Source organism: Oncorhynchus tshawytscha, linkage group LG28, assembly GCF_018296145.1.
Source record: "Oncorhynchus tshawytscha isolate Ot180627B linkage group LG28, Otsh_v2.0, whole genome shotgun sequence".
Lineage (NCBI taxonomy): Eukaryota > Metazoa > Chordata > Actinopteri > Salmoniformes > Salmonidae > Oncorhynchus > Oncorhynchus tshawytscha.
Window position 1 is genome coordinate 21,194,095 of NC_056456.1, and position 20,729 is coordinate 21,214,823.

The 20,729-nt window shown below is 40.6% G+C and overlaps 1 protein-coding gene across 3 annotated transcripts; it reads left to right on the plus strand.

Moving 5' to 3' along the window:
- Window positions 1–3,209: 3,209 nt before the first annotated feature.
- Window positions 3,210–20,226, plus strand: LOC112226910 (protein canopy-1). 3 transcript variants are annotated; one of them, XM_042307931.1, is made up of 7 exons: window positions 3,309–3,414; window positions 3,541–3,656; window positions 11,361–11,463; window positions 14,244–14,359; window positions 17,965–18,174; window positions 19,069–19,165; window positions 20,055–20,226. In XM_042307931.1, exons 3-7 carry the CDS (start codon window positions 11,370–11,372, stop codon window positions 20,093–20,095), a joined length of 558 nt encoding a protein of 185 aa, XP_042163865.1. In that variant the 5' UTR covers window positions 3,309–3,414; window positions 3,541–3,656; window positions 11,361–11,369; the 3' UTR covers window positions 20,096–20,226. The 3 variants fall into 3 exon arrangements, with proteins under 3 accessions (XP_024247343.1, XP_024247345.1, XP_042163865.1); XM_024391577.2 differs by lacking the exon at window positions 3,541–3,656 and having other exon boundaries at window positions 3,278–3,414; XM_024391575.2 differs by lacking the exons at window positions 3,541–3,656; window positions 11,361–11,463 and having other exon boundaries at window positions 3,210–3,414.
- Window positions 20,227–20,729: the final 503 nt, after the last annotated feature.

Below are 20,729 nucleotides of genomic sequence, written 5' to 3' on the forward strand. Positions count from 1 at the left end.
TACCTGTTCATTATGCTGAAATTCAACTCCAGTGACGTACACTAACTTCCCCCCAAAATACTATCAATCCATGTGAAAACTGAGCACTGGCATGCTCCTGCGGTGCCAAGCTGGTTGCAAGTTTTCCCAATGGCTGTTGGTCAACGCAGTCACGTAATCCCTGTTTGCTGATTTGTCAGGAGTAGATAACACATCGTATTGTATGTTTACTCTGACCTTGTTCTCATCCAGAAGCTCTCTGGGACATCAAAAAGCAACCTTTCAACTAAATGCTTACCTTTACCACTGACGGCTGCAGATGGGGGAAAAGTTCATCCAACCTCTTAGTTTGGGCCTCCTGCCCATTGTGCTAAAGGTCATCATTCAGCTCTTCATATGACATACCAGCACAGTTCTGGGAAGCAAGACCTACTATCAGTATATCACTATCAGTCCTTACTGAAGACCAAGTAGATAATAATTTACCATCAGAATTGTATCACTATCAGACATTTTTACACACTATATACAGTACATGCTGAAATGCAATTCAAGATCCATTCTATGGGGGCTCTGTAGAAAGCTTCACATTGATGGATATAAATATTTCAAAAGTGTCTATTTCAACTAATAGTTGAATAATATACTATTCTCTTTCAGAATAAAGAACCAACTCTATCATATCTATCACAATCTTTAATTTCTATTTTTTTTATTTTTTTATTTTACCTTTATTTTACTAGGCAAGTCAGTTAAGAACAAATTCTTATTTTCAATGACAGCCTAGGAACAGTGGGTTAACTGCCTGTTCAGGGGCAGAACGACAGATTTGTACCTTGTCAGCTCGGGGATTCGAACTGGCAACCTTTCGGTTACTAGTCCAACGCTCTAACCACTAGGCTACCCTGCCGCCTCTATTGAGACTTCTCAATGTACACATACTCCCCATTCATAAGAGAAGGGGATTTGTGGATAATATGCTGTTACTGGTCAGAAAACCAGGTTGAATTCCCCTGTGAAGGGACCACCTGTCACTAGCTGGAGGCACAATGTGAAACCAACAGTCATTCTAGCACACCTCTAGTTTGCTGATAGTGCTTGACTACTTTGAATTACTAACCACCAAAATTAAGAGACAAAAAACATTTTTATGTATAGAAAAGAAGCACCATGATATCATCACTTTGTCCATGAATGCAAAACAATGATGTCTAAATCAACACAAGCAATGGAAATCTCCTTTATCACGGGCCCAGAATTAAGCTAAGCTAACATAACTAATTGTTCATTTCTAATAGAATGGACTAGGGTGAAAGGGTTATCCTAAAAGCCTGCAAGGAAGAATGATACCAGCACACCCATGGTTATTATACAATAAATGAGGGTTATGTTATTGACCACTACCCGTAAGATGAATGATAAAGGGTTAATAAAAAGTTTATAAACTGTTAATTATTTGTTTATAATAATTTATAAGATGTAAACAAACTATTATAGCACATTGTTGAAATTGTGTTATTGTTATTGACTGAGGAGCTACTCACTGATATACAACACACCCCCGTAGCCCCCACGAGGTGGGGGGTGGGGCATGGGCTCTCTGGAGACCCCCCCGCTCCCCAGATAGCATATGAACAGGTAATAAGCATGACAACAATATTTAGAATTACAGAATTTTGCACATTTTTCTCTCTGCACCATGGCAATCTGTAGAATTGCAGGAAATGATCTTTAAAAATGCTAAATTATCTCAGCCTTATTGCAAATGTGTAGAATAGCATGAGATTAGATATATAATTGTACATTTTTCTATTTGCCCCATGGCAAAATGTGTAGAATTGTAGGAAGTTAGCCGTTTCCCCCCCAAAAATTGTCAGGCAGGTCACCCATGACACTGCTACGAGTTAGGTTTGTTTACCTGCACCTGCCCGTAATTGTTAATAACCCATCTGCAACCGCTCTAACAGGCTATGTGATGAAGTGAAAATCTGAGGCCTGCACCCGAGCCTAACCCGCAAATAAAGATAATGCACTATAGGCTACAGTCACATTTTTTGACAAAGGGTGTAGGATTTTTTGTTGTTGCCTGATTTAGATATGTTTCTGCTTATATTTTCCAACATTTTGGTAGGCTATTTGTTAGTCAGCTTGTCTATAAATGTTTCCCTAGAAGACTAAATAAACCCTTGCTCACCAGAATGTCATAAATTGATAGAATGAATGCTTCAATCTAGTTGACATAGGTAAAGTTCTCCGTCATCTTTCGTGAAGCAAAGACGTTTAGGGACCGGGGAGAAAATGCAAAAACTCAACAACAAATAAACTGGAAAGATTTTCTTTGCAAAATTTCAAAATGACATCCGATTGTAAGAAAATAGAATGATGTGGAAAATGACCCAACATGTTTCTGATAAGATTTCAGTTCAGCTTGGATGCATATTTTATGTGGTTGAAATACTATCAGCTTTTATGATGCTGTTAAAGATAGCACCTCTACAGATAATATCTAACTGTGCATTCCCATTCTCTCAAGATGCTGAAATAAATAAATAATATTTCTCCACTCCTGTTCCCAAGTCCAAATTGTGTCTACATTTTCTGTATCATTTTACTGGAAGACATTTTTAATTCTGCAGGGGTTATTTGAGGCTATGTGAGAGGTGTTAGACCTAACAGTCAGTGTCCAGATTTCAGTTTCCATTTAACCCATCTGGACAGTAGGCTACAGTTCAATTGACATGCCATAGGCCTATTTGAAGTCAACATCATATGACTGTCAACATTGTTTACCACTTCACCAAGTCGTTCCTTAACATTACTTTTCTGGCCCAACCTTCTCTTTATTTTCAAATCTCCTTTCGCAGATTTTCTCTTATTGAATTAAATTCAGAGACGGTCCTTTTGCCTCCTTGGATTCACGTCGACTTTTTCTGCCCGGTCAGTTATAACCGCGAAGACTGCGGGTTATGAATTAACCCGCGCATCACTAGCTAATGACTCACTCACTCACAAGCATCAATTTAAAGTTATCTCAAAAGCATGCGATTGTTTGGTCGATCTGGAACACACCTCAGAGCAACTAGACGTCGGTGTTCTCAGCATGTTCATTCAAGAGGCAGCGTTCAGTCATTGGCTATAATGTGCTGAGTTTACACAATACTATTGGCTCACTCAGATGTCATTGTTGTTTCCTAGCTGAACGTGGCAACTCCTGGAACAAGCATGTAAGTATGCACTGTCAGTAGACTAAGGTAGATGATCATGTTTAATTCAAAACAGATGAAGAGCAAAAAAAGAACTTCACTTTAGCCGTTTGTTTTATGTTCAATCAGAATCCACAACGTTGTCTCAGGGGTCTGAAGTCCGAATTCACCGATATAGCCCACCGTGCTGAAAAGTTGTTCCCCATTCTCACTCACCTGACCGTTGAAACAGGTAAGTTCGCGTCTAGCCAAGGGTCTATTGCAAGCTAGTCGCCTATTATGCTTCTGACTGATGGAATTGTTAGTTCATGTCAGGATAGCATTTGGTCTGTCTTCATAATGTTTTTACCCTCCGTAGGCTACATGAAAAGGCTGCCCGACAACTTTATTTTGTTTCTCTATGCTGCATTCAACGCAGTCAACGTATTTTGACGCTTTCAAAACGCCGACTGGACGCCAGTGACATGTTGATCAGTATGTATGGTCCACACCGCTTGCGTCGCAAAATAAATGTACACATTAATGTTATTTAATCATTGTGACCGCTCGCGGGCGTGCGTCCGCCATCGCGCGCATGTTTATTTTGACCAACACCAGACGCGATCAGGACACGCAGGTTGAAATATCAAAACTAACTCTGAACCAACTATATTAATTTGGGGACAGATCACATAAAGACACATGGTTGATGATATTATCTAGCGTGTCCTGCGTTGCATATAATCTGACTGAGCATACAAGCATCTAAGTGTCTGACTGAGCGGTGGTAGGCAGAAGCAGGCACGTAAACATTCATTCAAACGTTGTCATTATTACAAATAAATAAAATAATAAATAATCGGCCGATTGTGATTTTCCAACGCCGATACCATTAGCGATTATTGGAGGACCAAAAAAGTCGATACCGATTAATCGGCCAATTTTTATTTATTTATTTGTAATAATGACAATTACAACAATACTGAATGAACACTTATTTTAACTTAATATAATACATCAATAAAATCAATTTAGCCTCAAGTAAATAATGAAACATGTTCAATTTGGTTTAAATAATGCAAAAACAAAGTGTTGGAGAAGAGAGTAAAAGTGCAATATGTGCCATGTAAGAAAGCTAACATTTCAGTTCCTTGCTCAGAACATGAGAACATATGAAAGCTGGTGGTTCCTTTTAACATGAGTCTTCAATATTCCCAGGTAAGAAGTTTTAGATTGTAGTTATTATAGGAATTATAGGACTATTACCCTCTATACCATTTGTATTTCATTAACCTTTGACTATTAGATGTTCTTATAGGCACTTTAGTATTGCCAGTGTAACAGTGTGGTTTCCGTACCTCTCCTCGCTCCTCCCTGGGCTCGAACCAGCAACACAACGACAACAGCCACCATCGAAGCAGCGTTACCCATGCAGAGCAAGGGGAACAACTACTAGAAGGCTCAGAGCGAGTGATGTTTGAAACGCTATTAGCGCGCGCTAACTAGCGAGACATTTCACCTCGGTTACACCAGCCTCAGCTCGGGAGTTGATAGGCTTGAAGTCATAAACAGCGCAATGCTTGATGCACAATGAAGAGCGGCTGGCAAAACGCACGAAAGTGCTGTTTGAATGAATGTTTACGCGCCTACTTCTGCCTACCACCGCTCAGTCAGATACTTAGATACTTGTATGCTTGTATGCTCAGTCAGATTATATGCAACGCAGGACACGCTAGATAATATCTAGTAATATCATCAACCATGTGTAGTTAACTAGTGATTATGATTGATTGTTTTTTATAAGATAAGTTTAAGGCTAGCTAGCAACTTACCTTGGCTTACTGCATTCGCGTAACAAGCAGTCTCCTTGTGGAGTGCAACGAGAGAGAGGCAGGTCATTATTGCGTTGGATTAATTAACTGTATGGTTGCAAGATTGGATCCCCCGAGCTGAAAAGGTGAAAATCTGTCGTTCTGCCCCTGAACGAGGCAGTTAACCCACCGTTCCTAGGCCGTCATTGAAAATAAGACTGTGTTCTTAACTAACTTGCCTAGTTAAAAAGGTATTAAACTTTTTTTTTTTATCGGCAAATCGGCACCCAAAAATACCAATTTCCGATTTGTTATGAAAACTTGAAATCGGCCCTAATTAATCGGCCATTCCGATTAATCGGTCGACCTCTAGTCCAAACACACCAAGAAATTTGTGAAGAGAGCACGACAACGCATTTTCCCATTCAGGAGACTGAAATGATTTGGCATGTGTCCCAAGATCCTCAAATTTCTACAGCTGCACCATCGAGAGCATCCTGACCGGTTGCATCACTGCCTGGTATGGCAACTGCTCGGCATCTGACTGTAAGGCGTTACAGAGGGTAGTGCGTACAGCCCAGTACATCACTGGGGCCAAGCTTCCTGCCATCCAGGACCTATATACTAGGCGGTGTCAGAGGAAGGCCCTAAGAATTGCCAAAGACTCCAGTCACACAAGTTATAGACTGTTCTTTCTGCTACCACACAGCAAGCGGTACCGGAGCACCAAGTCTAGGTCCAAAAGGTCCAAAACAGCTTCTACAATTAATCAAATGGCCACCTGGACTATGTGCCTTTCCTTTTTTTTACGCTGTTGGTACTCGCTGTTTATTATCTATGCATAGTCACTTTACCCCTACCTACATGTACAAATGACCTCAACTAACCTGTATCCCCGCATGTTGATCCTCAAACCTGGAGCCCCACAAGGGTGCGTACTCCGCCCCCTCCTGTACTCCCTGTTCACCCATGCCTGCGTGGCCAAGCACGCCTCCAACGCAATCAACAAGTTTGCAGACGTCACAAGAGTAGTAAGCTTGATTACCAACAACAACAACGAGGCCCTGGGAGTGTGGTGCCAGGAAAATAACTTAACACTCAACGTCAACAAAACAAAGGAGATGATTGTGGACTAAAGCAAACTGCAGAGGGAGCATCCATCCATCCACATCGACAGGACAGCAGTGGAGAAGGTGGGAACTTTTAAGTTGCTCGGCGTACACATCACTGACAAACTGAAATGGTCCACCCATACAGACAATGTGGTGAAGAAGGCACAACAGCACCTCTTCAACCCCGGGAGGCTGAATACATTTGTCTTGTCACTTAAAACCCTCACAAACTTTTACAGATGCACAATTGAGAGCATCTTGTCGGGCTCTATCACCGCCTGGTACAGCAACTGCACCGCCCACAACCACAGGGCTCTCCAGAGGGTGGTGCGGTCTGCGCAACGCATCACTGGGGGCCAACTACCTGCCCTCCCAGGACACCTACAGCACCTGATGTCACAGGAAGGCCAAAAAGATCACCAAGGACGACAACCACCCGAGCCACTGCCTGTTCACCATCATTCCGAAGGCGAGGTCAGTACAGGTGCATCAAAGCTGGGACCGAGAGACTGAAAGAAGCTGTTTATCTCAAGGCCATCAGACTGTTAAATAGCCATCACTAGCACAGAGAGGCTGCTGCCTGCATACACAGATTTTAAATTATTGGCCACTTTAATAAATGGAACACAAGTCACACAACTTCCGGCGCCGACAGAGATGGCCGCCTCGCTCGCGTTCCTAGGAAACTATGCAGTTTTTTGTTTTTTTACGTGTTATTTCTTACACTAGTACCCCAGGTCTTAGGTTTCTTTACATACAGCCGACAAGAACTACTGAATATAAGATCAGCGTCAACTCACCATCAGTACGACCAAGAATATGTTTTTCGCGACGCGGATCCTGTGTTCTGCCTTACAACCAGTGTAACCGAGTGGATCACATGCAGCGACCAAAAAAAAAAAACGACTCAGAAAAAGAGGGAAACGAAGCGGTCTTCTGGTCAGACTCCGGAGACGGGCACATCGTGCACCACTCCCTAGCATTCTTCTTGCCAATGTCCAGTCTCTTGACAACAAGGTTGATGAAATCCGAGCAAGGGTAGCATTCCAGAGGGACATCAGAGACTGTAACGTTCTTTGCTTCACGGAAACATGGCTCACTGGAGAGACGCAATCCGAAGCGGTGCAGCCAGCGGGTTTCTCCACGCATCGCGCCGACAGAAACAAACATCTTTCTGGTAAGAAGACGGGCGGGGGCGTATGTCTTATGGCCAACGTGACATGGTGTGATGAAAGAAACATACAGGAACTCAAATCCTTCTGTTCACCTGATTTAGAATTCCTCACAATCAAATGTAGACCGCATTATCTACCAAGAGAATTCTCTTCGATTATAATCACAGCCGTATATATCCCCCCCAAGCAGACACATCGATGGCTCTGAACAAACTTTATTTAACTCTCTGCAAACTGGAAACGATTTATCCGGAGGCTGCATTCATTGTAGCTGGGGATTTTAACAAGGCTAATCTGAAAACAAGACTCCCTAAATTTTATCAGCATATCGATTGCGCAACCAGGGGTGGAAAGACCCTGGATCATTGTTACTCTAACTTCCGCGACGCATATAAGGCCCTGCCCCGGCCTCCTTTCGGAAAAGCTGACCACGACTCCATTTTGTTGATCCCTGCCTACAGACAGAAACTAAAACAAGAAGCTCCCACGCTGAGGTCTGTCCAACGCTGGTCTGACCAAGCTGACTCCACACTCCAAGACTGCTTCCATCACGTGGACTGGGAGATGTTTCGTATTGCGTCAGACAACAACATTGACGAATACGCTGATACGGTGTGCGAGTTCATTAGAACGTGCGTTGAAGATGTCGTTCCCATAGCAACGATTAAAACATTCCCTAACCAGAAACCGTGGATTGATGGCAGCATTCGTGTGGAACTGAAGGCACGAACCACTGCTTTTAATCAGGGCAAGGTGTCTGGTAACATGGCTGAATACAAACAGTGCAGCTATTCCCTCCGCAAGGCTATCAAACAAGCTAAGCGCCAGTACAGAGACAAAGTAGAATCTCAATTCAACGGCTCAGACACAAGAGGTATGTGGCAGGGTCTACAGTCAATCACGGACTACAGGAAGAAACCCAGCCCAGTCACGGACCAGGATGTCTTGCTCCCAGGCAGACTAAATAACTTTTTTGCCCGCTTTGAGGACAATACAGTGCCACTGACTCGGCCTGCAACGGAAACATGCGGTCTCTCCTTCACTGCAGCCTAAGTGAGTAAGACATTTAAACGTGTTAACCCTCGCAAGGCTGCAGGCCCAGACGGCATCCCCAGCCGCGCCCTCAGAGCATGCGCAGACCAGCTGGCCGGTGTGTTTACGGACATATTCAATCAATCCCTATACCAGTCTGCTGTTCCCACATGCTTCAAGAGGGCCACCATTGTTCCTGTTCCCAAGAAAGCTAAGGTAACTGAGCTAAACGACTACCGCCCCGTAGCACTCACATCCGTCATCATGAAGTGCTTTGAGAGACTAGTCAAGGACCATATCACCTCCACCCTACCTGACACCCTTGACCCACTCCAATTTGCTTACCGCCCAAATAGGTCCACAGACGATGCAATCTCAACCACACTGCACACTGCCCTAACCCATCTGGACAAGAGGAATACCTATGTGAGAATGCTGTTCATCGACTACAGCTCGGCATTCAACACCATAGTACCCTCCAAGCTCGTCATCAAGCTCGAGACCCTGGGTCTCGACCCCGCCCTGTGCAACTGGGTACTGGACTTCCTGACGGGCCGCCCCCAGGTGGTGAGGGTAGGCAACAACATCTCCTCCCCGCTGATCCTCAACACTGGGGCCCCACAAGGGTGCGTTCTGAGCCCTCTCCTGTACTCCCTGTTCACCCACGACTGCGTGGCCATGCACGCCTCCAACTCAATCATCAAGTTTGCGGACGACACAACAGTGGTAGGCTTGATTACCAACAACGACGAGACGGCCTACAGGGAGGAGGTGAGGGCCCTCGGAGTGTGGTGTCAGGAAAATAACCTCACACTCAACGTCAACAAAACTAAGGAGATGATTGTGGACTTCAGGAAACAGCAGAGGGAACACCCCCCCATCCACATCGATGGAACAGTAGTGGAGAGGGTAGCAAGTTTTAAGTTCCTCGGCATACACATCACAGACAATCTGAATTGGTCCACTCACACAGACAGCATCGTGAGGAAGGCGCAGCAGCGCCTCTTCAACCTCAGGAGGCTGAAGAAATTCGGCTTGTCACCAAAAGCACTCACAAACTTCTACAGATGCACAATCGAGAGCATCCTGGCGGGCTGTATCACCGCCTGGTATGGCAACTGCACCGCCCTCAACCGTAAGGCTCTCCAGAGGGTAGTGAGGTCTGCACAACGCATCACCGGGGGCAAACTACCTGCCCTCCAGGACACCTACACCACCCGATGCTACAGGAAGGCCATAAAGATCATCAAGGACATCAACCACCCGAGCCACTGCCTGTTCACCCCGCTGCCATCCAGAAGGCGAGGTCAGTACAGGTGCATCAAAGCTGGGACGGAGAGACTGAAAAACAGCTTCTATCTCAAGGCCATCAGACTGTTAAACAGCCACCACTAACATTGAGTGGCTACTGCCAACACACTGTCAATGACACTGACCCTACTCCAGCCACTTTAATCATGGGAAATGATGTAAATATATCACTAGCCACTTTAAACAATGCTACCTTATATAATGTTACTTACCCTACATTGTTCATCTCATATGCATACGTTGATACTGTACTCTATATCATCGACTGCATCCTTATGTAATACATGTATCACTAGCCACTTTAACTATGCCACTTGGTTTACATACTTATCTCATATGTATATACTGTACTCAATATCATCTACTGTATCTTGCCTATGCTGCTCTGTACCATCACTCATTCATATATCCTTATGTACATATTCTTTATCCCCTTACACTGTGTATGACAGTAGTTTTTTTTGGAATTGTTAGTTAGATTACTTGCTCGTTATTACTGCATTGTCGGAACTAGAAGCACAAGCATTTCGCTACACTCGCATTAACATCTGCTAACCATGTGTATGTGACAAATAAAATTTGATTTGATTTGATTTGACTTTTATAATGTTACAATGATGTTTGCATATCTTGCATTACTCATCTCCTATGTATATACTGTATTCTATACTATTCTACTGTATCTTCGTCTATGCCGCTCTGACATTGCTCGTCCTATATATTTATATATTCTTAATTCCATTCCTTACATAGATTTGTGTGTATTGGGTATATGTTTTAGAATTGTTGGATATTATTTGTTAGATATTGCTGCACTGTCAGAACTAGAAGCACCACCATTTCGCTACACCCGCAATGTGTGTAACCTTTAGTTAACTAGGCAAGTCAGTTAAGAACAAATTGTTCTTTACAATGACGGCCTACCGCGGCCAAACCCAGATGTGCGCCGCACTATGGGACACCCAATCACGGCCAGATGTGATACAGCCTGCAAAACATGTGTATGTGACCGATTTGATTTGATTTGACTCTGTACCGGTACCCCCTGTATATAGTCTCGTTTTTGTTATTTTATTGTGTTACTTTTTATTTATTTATAAAAACAAATGTTTTTACTTTAGTTTATTTTTTAAATATCTTCTTAACTCTATTTTCTTAACTGCATTGTTGGTTAAGGGCTTGTAAGTAAGCATTTCGCGGTAAGGTCTACCTACACCTGTTGTATTCGGTGCATGTGACAAATAACCATTTTATTTTATTTGGTATTCAGTATTTGTTTACATCCATGGCCACTCTATTCCGGTGCCGCTATTTTTCAATAGCAGGCTTTTCACTACCAGCTTGAAGTTGTAGACTAAGTTCTGTTTGAATATTTTGTCTAAAGATGACACAACTTGGCCAAGTTGTGGCCAACCTCAGACACACTTGTGGAGAGGCAGTCAGTTTTGTGGCCATGTTAAACCTACTTATACTCGGCCTCTGTACAATTATACCCCTTCACAGATGGAGTAACACATTGAAGCGCTACACATTCTTTTTTTAATGTCTAGACAGTTTGTGAAAATCTTTTCTTTCTTTTTTAAAAAACATTTTCTTTCTTAAGAAAGGCAACTTTTACAGTTATTTGCCTCCCAACCTGATTTCAGAATATGACCTGCTATATAGACTGTGGGAGGCGATGAATGGCAAATACCTTTTTTGTATTCGTATAATGAATTGGCTTTGCTTGCTTGCTTTATACATATCTCTTTCCCTCAGGCAACAAATATGGCATCATGGATTATAAAAATTGCCTTGATGGCAATGAGTATCTTAATCGAAACTACAGAAGGGAAAAAAGACAAGGTGCTGTATTGTTCAGGTAAATTGTGATGTTTATTTGTCAAGTTGGTCCTTTTTTACCTATTAGACATGGGGTTTTCAGGATGTACATGTAATGCAATAGTTATTGATAGTAAATGCAGACTATAGATTTGCATAGTGAACAAGTATTGTCATAAAATATCAACTTTTGTGAAAGTTGAGTCACGCAAACTAAAGTCTTGTAAGCTCGTTTCATATCATCTGACCTGCCAGGGCAGTAGTTTCCTATTCTAGATTTGATCATTTTCTTGATTATCAACCGTTTCGTTTTTATTAACCTTTGCTAAACACAATTTACACGTACAATTCTGGACAATAATTTTATTTGTCCAAATATTTTGAAGTGTTTTTTTTTGGTGCAGTTTGTAAATATTTCTGTTGAATTTCAAAAGTGTACGAATGACAGAGAGTTACAATTATCTTTATCTAAAAATAAAAAAGGATCACTATGGAAACCTTTAATCATAATTCAACTTTTTCAGTTAATACATAGTTTTAGTAATTTTATTTTACAAAGCCAAATTGAACTTGGTGAAAGGCAGCTCATCACATGGCCATTTTCTTTCTTTGAACACTACAGCGACACCAACACTACAGTCTTACCAAACCTTGGAGTCATCCTTGCATGACTATGTAACACTTGTCAAGCTACCAATACAAAGTCTCAGCACGGTACGCCATTAGTGTAGCCTACTGTACGTCATAGTATCGATGACATTTTAAGAACTGTTAGAAGACCTCCAGTCATACAGTCTGACATCTGGCATGAAAATCCTGTACAATTCTTAGTGAAGCATTACCCCCAATTGTAGATCTGACTTTTATTTTTATTTTTAACCACAACGACCAAAGCCTTGGTTTTTAATTAAAGAGTGACTGGATGCTATCTAACCTACCATTCTCAGGGTTAAAAGGTTAATGTACTTTGGTGTTGATATAATTTATATACATATTATTTGGACCTCGTCAAAAGACGAGGCTTTAACACTTTTTACAGCAGTTTTCATACATACTCATTGAATTGAGCTTTGCTTGATCGTAACACTTAATCATTGAAATGGTCTTGAAAAAAATGTAATGGATAGCTGAATAGAGAGTGTGGAATGTGGACACATAAGGAGATATCAGTATACAAAATAGTATTGCATGGCTCTAGTCATGTTTTTGCATTTCCTTTGATGCTTTTGTGAGTATTAAGACTTTTGTTAAATGAAAAAGTAACACAATTAGCATTTTAGTAACATTTTATTAAACTGTTATCATATTTTGAGCTATATACTGTATGTTTTCTTATCAACAGTTCTATAAATATAATTGCTTATTTACTTGTGTTTTCTAGTAGTATCTCAATGTTGCTGTCATTCTGTTAATCATCCATCTGTCAAGCTTATTTCATTTGTACAGTTTTACTTTTCTTTACCTGTGGGCATACTATGGATCTACAGTTGAAGTCGGAAGTTTACATACACCTTAGCCAAATACATTTAAACTCAGTTTTTCACAATTCCTGACATCTAATCCTTGTAAAAAATTCCCTGTTTTAGGTCAGTTAGGATCACCACTTTATTTACAGAATTTGAAATGTCAGAATAATAGTAGAGAGTGATTGATTTATTTCAGCTTTTATTTCTTTCATCACATTCCCAGTGGGTCAGAAGTTGACATACACTCAATTAGTATTTGGTAGCATTGCCTTTAAATTGTTTAACTTGAGTCAAATGTTTCGGGTAGCCTTCCACAAGCTTCCCACAATAAGTTGGGTGAATTTTGGCCCATTCCTCCTGACAGAGCTGGTGTAACTGAGTCAGGTTTGTAGGCCTCCTTGCTGGCACACGCTTTTTCAGTTCTATCCACATATTTTCTATAGTGTTGAGGTCAGGGCTTTGTGATGGCCACTCCAATACCTTGACTTTGTTGTCCTTAGCCATTTTGCCAGAACTTTGGAAGTATACTTGGGGTCACTGTCCATTTGGAAGACCCATTTGCAACCAAGCTTTAACTTCCTGACTGATGTCTTGAGATGTTGCTTCAATATATCCACATAATTTTCCTTCCTCGTGATCTCACCTATTTTGTGAAGTGCACCACTCCCTCCTGCAGCAAAGCACCCCCACAACATGATGCTGCCACCTCCTGTGCTCCACGGTTGGGATGGTGTTCTTTGGCTTGCAAGCCTCCTCCTTTTTCATCCAAACATAATGATGGTCATTTTGGCCAAACAGTTCTATTTTTGTTTCATCAGACCAGAGGACATTTCTTCAAGAAGTACGATCTTTGTCCCCATGTGCAGTTGCAAACTGTAGTCTGGCTTTTTTTATGGCGGTTTTGGAGCAGTGGCTTCTTCCTTGCTGAGCAGCCTTTCAGGTTATGTCGATATAGGACTTGTTTTACTGTGGATATAGATAGGCTTTGAAATACATCCACAGGTACACCTCCAATTGACTCAAATTATGTCAATTAGCCTATCAGAAGCTTCTAAGGCCTTGACATCATTTACTGGAATTTTCCAAGCTTTTTAAAGGCACAGTCAACTTAGTGTACGTAAACTTCTGACCCACTGGAATTGTGATACAGTGAAATAATCTGTCTGTAAACAATTGTTGGAAAAATTACTTGTGACATGCACAAAGTAGATGTCCTAACCAACTTGCCAAAACCATAGTTTGTTAACAGGAAATTTGTGGATTGAAAAAGGAGTTTTAATGACTCCAACCTAAGTGTATGTAAACGTCTGACTTCCTAACCTATATTGTACTAACCTATATCTGTTTCTTTTAGCATGCAGGGCTATTGTTGATGAGCTCAATTATTCAATCAGTCAGATTGATCCGAAGAAGACCATCAATATGGGAGCCTTCAGACTCAAGCCTGATGGGAGCCTGACTGATAAAAAGGTAGCTACTTTAAAAGCTTGTTGCCAAAGTGCACTCCGCTGAAGCCAAACATCTCATAGTACACACACGGCTATTGATTGAACTTCCTGGAAATAAAATATTTTATGAATTTAGAGATTGGATAGATGCATCATTCATATAGATTGCAAATTTATACCTAAAATACTTGACAAAACTTAGGCTAGGCCTAGTGGTTTTATAGTAGTTCCTGGTTTCCTGTAGCCTCGCAAGCCACCTGATCTCGTGAGCTTACATGAATGTTCGCTGCACAGCGGTAATCGTCTGGTAGTTACGTGGCTCGATTTCCTGAATCTCGTACCTTGAGAAATGGAATTTAGTGTATTGTGAAATATCCCGGCAGAAGAAAATAAGAAAAGTAACATCAGTATGTAACTTCATGTCAGTTTGTGTCATTGTAAGCATTGGTAAATGCTTTATCACTGTGTTTCACCTACATTTCCGAAATCAGAAGCTTTGCTTATTGGTTAACCCTCTGGAAATTCAAATCCACGGTCTTCTCCTCTTTTCCTAACCAAGCATTGTTGTAGTGTGAAGAGGTCAGGCCTGGTGGTGTTCCAGTGTCATATCCCTAGTGTCCAGGGACTGTCATTAGCTGGTCAGCTCACCTATTGATCTCAGGGGTTAATCCCCTTTTGATGGTAATTGATAGCTAATAACATGCTGTTTATTTACCTCGGCTGCTTCATGTTTTCCTCTTCCCCTTAAGTTAACTTTCAAGTAAAAGGGATTATGACATATTTCCTAATATGACAACTCCAGTTCTCTCATTAATATTGGTTTGAATGTAATCAAACATACTATTATAAACATTTGAGTTGTCTTGGTCTTCTCTTGCCATCAAGTTGTCTCATTCCTTTCTGTTCATTATGCTCAATCTATGGATCAACTGTGTATGTCATATTCACAGACTCTCATTAAGTGTTTTCTAAAAGAGGGTTCATTTGAAAAATGCTAATTACAGTTTGTATACCCATGTGAGTCTTGTTCATATTCCATTTTGTTTGCCCTCAAGCTGTGGGGGTGTGCCTCTGCATTACCCCTCTTGTTGTTAGTAGAGAGGGAGTGTATGAATGCAATGATATAGCGCAACTATAATTACTGAATCAAAATGAATGTTCGTAAGAGAAGAGTTAAGTAATGACTTAAGTAGTTTGGTATTACAGTGCTCTGAACAGTAAGCACACTGACTTTTAAAGGGGCAATCAGCAGTTGCTACGTCCACTTTTGGACTTATAAATTAATGATATGTACCCGTTGATTCTTGAAAAATATAACATAAAAAGGCCTCATGAGCTTAGTTGAACTGTCGTAACTCATCAGAACCCCACATAAAAGCATGTTTTACTCCAATGTTTAGAAACAAAGTAAATATAAGCAAACACTGTTTATCCTCAACATGGTTAAAACTATAATTTTGATATCATGGATGGTCAGACCTTGCATCCATAGCTCTGTGTATGAATTTGAGTGATTACATTTCTCCAGCCCCATCTCTTAGTTTTTTACTTAATCAGTGGTGGGGAAACGCTTTGTTATTGTTTCAACTGATGATTAGCCCTTTAAGTGAAACGGACAGCAGACAGTGATGGCTGATCAACTTCTGTACTAACGGCCCTATTGAAGTGTAGGCCTACCTGTTGTGCTAATCAATGGCTTGTTTTGACTTCTGAGCAGAAATCAAAGAAACCCTCCCCCACCCCACTGGCTTTTGACCCTGTCTGAATCAAGGAGGGAGGGGTGTCCAAGCTTAGATTCCATCATACGAGATTAGCTGGTCTTAAGTCTCCTTTGCTCTCCAGCAACCAGTGGGGCTCCCTGAAGGCAAGGTTCACACCACAATGTTAAACCTACAACAATGAATCATTAAGCCAAAGACATTGAACTTAATTGAATAAGTTGATGGAAGTTGTTCATGTCTTACCTTTGTCTTACCTTTTTCTGTACACACATATATATATTTATTTATTTATTTGTTTGTTTTCTTCATTCATTTCTTCATTCTCAATTAATGGCTTTTAATGATTCTGGTTGGACCATAGAGAGAAATTGTTGTCACTCTTCATTAAATTCAATTTCTGGATTGTCATGATAAAGGTACATACTGTGGCAATCGCTTTTCTGAAGACTATAACAACATTACACATTGTTGTAAATGGTGGCATTAATAGATTCTAGTTTTTATGAATTTGTGTTTTTCATTGGTCCATATTATTCTCACAAGAAATTGAAAGCCCCTTTCCTCTGTTACAATAATGGCTGGTTTTCAAATGGGAATTCAATGGAAGATAGCATCCCTGAGAAGCCTTTTCTCTGCCAGGCCTGCCTAGTCCCCTCCTCATTCTTCAGGAAATGTGTGATTGACTGGTCCCTTTCAAACCCCTCATACTGGTAAGGAAGGAAGGAATTTAATTTTCAGGATTGCTTGATAAGGTTCTGCTTTAGGTTGGATTTTTTAATACTGGACGTTTTTATTTATTTTTATTTATATATATTTTTTACATTTAAGTTAGATGTTTCTTTAACAACTAAGTCAAGATCTCATCATACATTTTCATAAAATTCACTAATGGTGTAAAATAAAAATGTATAGAAACTAAGAATATCAAAATTGCATGTTAGCATCTTTAGCCCAATAATTGCTGTTATGGTTGAATGCAGTGCACACTTGAAATTCCACATTGTTTGGTTTTTGTTTTGCAATAACCTATTAGTTAACAGTTCAACATTAATGTTGAAGTTGTCAAGCCTTTGTTTTCTTTGATAGACCATCCTCAATATTAACTATTTATCTCTACATTCAAATAGCTTCCTGTCCTTTACATTGAAAAAGGAGAGATGTGTGGCAGGGCTCAGGCAGTTCCCTGAAACCTTTTTATCTTATTTGTGAGCAGATGGCAGTGAGCCATGGAAGCCCCTTTGTGTCACTAAGAGTCAGATATAAAAAAGGAGGGGGAAATGCTTCTGTAATGTAATCAGTGGGTCCGGAAGGGTCCATACTGAGGATGAAAGGGGACAATAGGGTCAGGGATATATCTACATTGCACAAAATCCAGTTCATCTGCAATATGCCTCCCCCCTTCCCATCACCCAGCATCTTTTGACCGGGATTGACAAGGAAAACTTCCTGCTTTGATCATTCGAGGGTGGAGAAGATGAACCACCAAAAGAGACCAAAGGATGAGACTGAACTGTTTACCCTGCACTTGGCTGCTGTTTTGGCCTCCCCCTGCTCCTTAACTCAGCCCCCCTCCCCGGCACTTTCACTGCACCCAGTCACCCTTTCCCCTCTCTCCTTCTGGGGAGGCCACGGGGGCGGGAGCATAGTGCACCTTGACCTGTCTAGACACTACTGCATGTTTTGTTCTGTTTCCAAGGGGAAGGGGTATACTTCTACAGGTTAAATGTCATAGTTCCAGCATAGGGGAAGTAGGGGTTGTTTGTGTGATGGGAATAGTAGTTAGGGGTCACCAACATGACCCAGACGGATCCTATGCAACGTCATAGAACTGGACTCAATTAAGTTAAATTTAGATTAAACCTGATACATTTTTATATATATACTTTTGTGTCTTTTTATCCACCAGGTCCCACTTGCTAGATCTGAGACCAACTTGAGTGAGCTTCTGGATGGAGTTTGTGGTAGCATGAGTGACTATGCTCTTCATGTGGACCCAGACACCAAGAAAAAGCAATACAAAAGATTTGCTCCAAGAAGTTCTGATGCCGGGGATTTTCCTGATTTTAACAATTTCAAGTTTGATGGCCCAGAGGGATCCAATGCCCTACAATTTGCGGTTAGTTTGGCAATAATTTATTAATTTACTCACATATTAATGTATTTATTTTTATTTTCAGTCATGCTTTCATATAACATTCAGATTAGTATGTGATGTAGCTAAATGATTTCCTATGTTCTGCATGTCCACATACTTTTTCAAGTATTAGCCTTTCAAAAGTCTATTGAAATATTGGTAGCGGTGGGTAACTGCCTCTTATGTTTGGTTAACTGAGGTAAACTTCAATTTTAATTTTGAAAGCACAGAAGTCAATGTAATGCCTTGGTCGTTGATATCACAGCTTCATTTTATCTGAAAATCCAGTTCCGTTCTTAATAATTGGGCCCGTAACATTTTAAACTACGTTGATATTGTTTTTCCACTTTACTTTAGTTAAGGTATATTGCATGCACCGTAGTCTATAATATAGAAAGACAATATCTGGAAATATGTGTATTAAAGCTTGCATTTTAAATGGTCATTATTATGATTATAATTTGTTTTACAGTTATTACAGTAACATTCAGTGTTGAAGTTTTTCATTCGGGAGATGTGCCAGGGGTTAACCCAAAATGCAGACGATAACGTATTTTCCTTTGTTCCTTTACAATTATCTTGAGCTCTTGCATGTAAATTGCACATATTTAAGATCAAGTTAGGCACCACGAGCAAGTAATCTTATGATGCGCAAAGATGTGTGTGTGTGGAATCGCTAACTTGGAATCGTGTTGCCTATCTACGTTACATGAGTCATCCAAGATGGCTGAACAGCATGGCGAGAGGAAAAATGGCAGTCTCACTCACTGCTGTGCCCACTATTGTGTGAAACTACATGCTTGTGAACCTCTCATGTGCAGAGGACCTGGTGTGCTGTCTGTTGTGTGGTAACCTATCCCCTCTCTTCTGTTACAGTGTGAAAGCATTGTGGAGGAATTTGAAGATGATATCATCTCTCTTTTTGCCAAAGAGACAGACCATGTGGTCGACAAGTTATGCAATGAAGTATCAGGTACGGTTTCAGACATGTTGTGGTTTCTCACTCACCAGGCCTCCTGTTTGCCCCTTTCTGCATAGATACTAACTAGAACTGTTATTACTCACATTATTACCCAAATGTATAACACCATTGGGGTTTGATTAGCTTTTTTATATGAATTTATTTAAATGACTTACAATGATTATTTGTTCATAGAAAATAGTATCTGGGTGTTTGGGCTTTGGAGAGCTTTGATTTGTAAAGAATAGAGTACAGATGCCCTGAGAATTCTCAATTGGGATATCGTAACATTTTAATATCGCAATTTTTCATGGCGCTACCCATAACATGTTTAGATGAGTACCGTGTGTGCCTACCAGGGAATACAAACATGACCACTTGTTTATTATGCATCCTAAAATAGAATATGAAAATGGATACATACAGACAATTACCATTTAAAACAGCTCTATTTGTAGTGTCATGATTTCCCCCTTACGTAACTATCGTCTTTGATCCGCCATTTTGTTTCAACCCTGTTAACTGACGGTTCTGAAACAGAGCAGCGTAACATTTTTAACAGTTTGTTTTTGAATTGGTATAGAGTCGCAGAGGATGATGTTGTGGATTTATATGACACTGATACTCTATTAGATGAGCAAAATAGCCATTTTTGTTTAACAAGATTGCGGTTGTAGGCCGATAGTTTGAATGTGCTACGTGAAGTATGAGTTATTTGGAATTTATCATCCGAATAGAAACCACCTCGTATGTTTGTCAATATGATGTAGTTTGTTTTTCTGCGAGTGTCATTGCAGTAAATGGTGTGTCACCTACTGGATGTCTGCAAATATTGCTAGTTATTTTCAGCAGGCCAACTGACAAGATGGCGGTCTAATATTTGTCAATATTTCATTTTCAGATCACTGTAAAGGCACAAAATTCCAGAGTGACGAACTATAGTTTTACATGCGTCTCTGCTGCGGGTGATTGGACCAGTTTAGATATATATTTCAAATGAAGAAATAATGCTTGAAGGATATTGTGTCAATCAAGTTGCATTCTTTTAAATAAAGTTTTCTATTTTAAATGGGGATGCTGGTATAATGTTGTCAGATACAATTCTGTGTATCATGAGATAGAAAGTCAGGTTTGTTTCTTTAGGTAATCCTAGAAGGCCTAATTTCTTAAAAATGCAGGAGGAAGAAGTGGCACTCAAAATAATAACATGGGTGTAAAAAATGAAAAAGCTAAGTTTGAATGTGCTGTACTCAGCTGTGAGAGACTGAGGAGGCCGCCATGTCAAAAAAAGATGGCGTGGCAACCTACAGACAATGTCAAAGTGAGCTGGATCAGCAATTTTTGTCTTTAAAAAAAATAAAAAAATAAAAATTCTTCACCTTCATCAGCTGAACAGTTCTAGAATTGTTTGTAATGTTATAGAATTCCGACTGTCTTGATTATCCAGACCTGTTCTTGGTCCAGAGGTCAACCGTTGGAGATGGTGGATTTCTGCATGGCAGATTGCATTTGATTTGCACGAGGAATTCTTAGATGAAGGAGGGAGTTGATTCTTGATTTTGAAATGGGCAGTCAC